Raw genomic sequence first — 1,645 nt, 5'->3', positions numbered from 1 at the left:
CAAAACACCACTTGAAAAAGTCATTTAGATTGTTGGGCTGTAAGGCCTAACTAGCTTCGATGCTGCGTTTTCATGGCAGGTCTCCAACTTGTGCTGACGTTTCCCCCACTAAATACAAATGCAAATATATTCTAGGACATTTTCTTGGTCCTGCCTACTCATTATATTTTTTTACAAATTTCAAGCTGGACAATAGTTGTTCAATTTTTGCTCCTGGTTGTGTGGTAGGGACAGAGCAGAGTGGGGCTGGTGGAGGAGGACAGAGGATAAGAGTGGTAAAAGAAATGCCATTTGCCTGCATCTCCCCAGGCCCATGGGTTCCCTATTTTCTGGATATTTATCACATTTTCACCACTGTTCTAGGCCTGCAGGATGGGCAAATTGGCGCCCCTTATGGAACTTGCACAGTGTGTGTGTGTGTGTGTGTGTGTGTGTGTGTGTGCGCATTTCGAGGGTCGAGGATAAACATAAATACATAACAGAAGGATCTCAGGGTGTTATACGTGCTGGCAGGAAATCGAGTCATGTGAAAGGAGCCGGCTGATGCTGCAGAAGCAGGAGGCCACCACCACTGGGGTGGCTCAGGGCCTTTCACAGGAGGTGGCGTTAGAGGAGCTGAGTGAAGTGCCCTCCAGCAGGCAGAGGGAGCAGCAAGTGCAGACACCCTGAGTCTAGAAGTAAAGAGAGCTTAGTTTCTTCAAGGAGCAGCGCAAAACCTAGTGTGGATTAGAGAGAGTGTGTGGGGGTAGGCAAGAGGCGCTCTGAGAGACAGGCTTTGTAGAGCATGGAAAGACATTTAGAGTTTACTCTGAGTGAAATGGAAAGGCACTTGAAAGTTTTAAGCAAGGGCACTTCTTAAACTGTTTGCCCCATTGAAGAAAACCAGAAACCCAGTCCCATCTGGCTGTATATCTCGTCTGTTCTCTTTTGAGATGTAATGGGGATAGAAGGGGACAGGATCTCATTCGAATCAGTGGAAGGAAGTCACCTGCACAGAGAATCCTAAAATGGCTCTTTTATACAGGAGGAAAGATTGGCATGCCAGTGTCTTTGGAGTTTTCCCTTCCGCTGTCTAGGAGTTTCAGCAGCCCTGGCTGTGCGATGGTCTAACGTAGCCCTGCCTGTGTCTTCTCGCCCACAGTAACAAAGGCATGGAACATCTGTACAACATGAAGTGTAAGAACATGGTGCCCCTGTACGACCTGCTGCTGGAGATGCTGGATGCCCACCGCCTGCACGCCCCAGCCAACCACGGGGGCGCCCCCATGGAGGAGACGCACCAGAGCCAGATGGCCCCCGCCGGCCCGACTTCATCACATTCCTTGCCAACGTATTACATCAGCGGGGAGGCAGAGGGTTTCCCGACCACCATCTGAGAGCTCCCCGGCTCCCCCAAGATTCTGACAATCCCTGTAGCATTTTACCCACATCCTACATCACTACAGCAAAACCCTGCTCCTGCACACACCCCCGCATGCATGCACCACCATGGCTTTCTAATATGAGTGGCCAATCATTTGCTTGCTCAGTTCTTAGTGGCACATCTTCTTTTGGGAACAGCCAAAGGGATTCCAGGGCTGACTTCTTTGTAACAGCTCTCGTTCTCCCTTTGCTACCTTACTAAGCAGGAGGATTCCTGTAACTT

General features: G+C 49.8%; 1 protein-coding gene across 2 annotated transcripts in view; it reads left to right on the top strand.

The window, feature by feature from the left end:
- The window catches only part of ESR1 (estrogen receptor 1), a 245,146-nt gene extending 243,758 nt beyond the window's left edge, over positions 1 to 1,388 (top strand). Inside the window, exon 8 of one of the 2 annotated variants that reach the window (XM_019638905.1) lies at positions 1,142 to 1,388. In XM_019638905.1, coding sequence (XP_019494450.1) covers positions 1,142 to 1,376 — 235 coding nt within the window. In that variant the 3' untranslated portion in view covers positions 1,377 to 1,388. The remainder of the gene's footprint in view (positions 1 to 1,141) is intronic. The other variant, XM_019638906.1, reaches the window with a different exon arrangement.
- The last annotated feature ends 257 nt before the right edge of the window (positions 1,389 to 1,645 follow it).

The sequence above is a fragment of the Hipposideros armiger genome, unplaced genomic scaffold (genome assembly GCF_001890085.2).
Source record: "Hipposideros armiger isolate ML-2016 unplaced genomic scaffold, ASM189008v1 scaffold_41, whole genome shotgun sequence".
Lineage (NCBI taxonomy): Eukaryota > Metazoa > Chordata > Mammalia > Chiroptera > Hipposideridae > Hipposideros > Hipposideros armiger.
The sequence above is the reverse complement of the archived record's forward strand: the minus strand, read 5'-3'. Positions and strand labels throughout refer to the sequence as shown.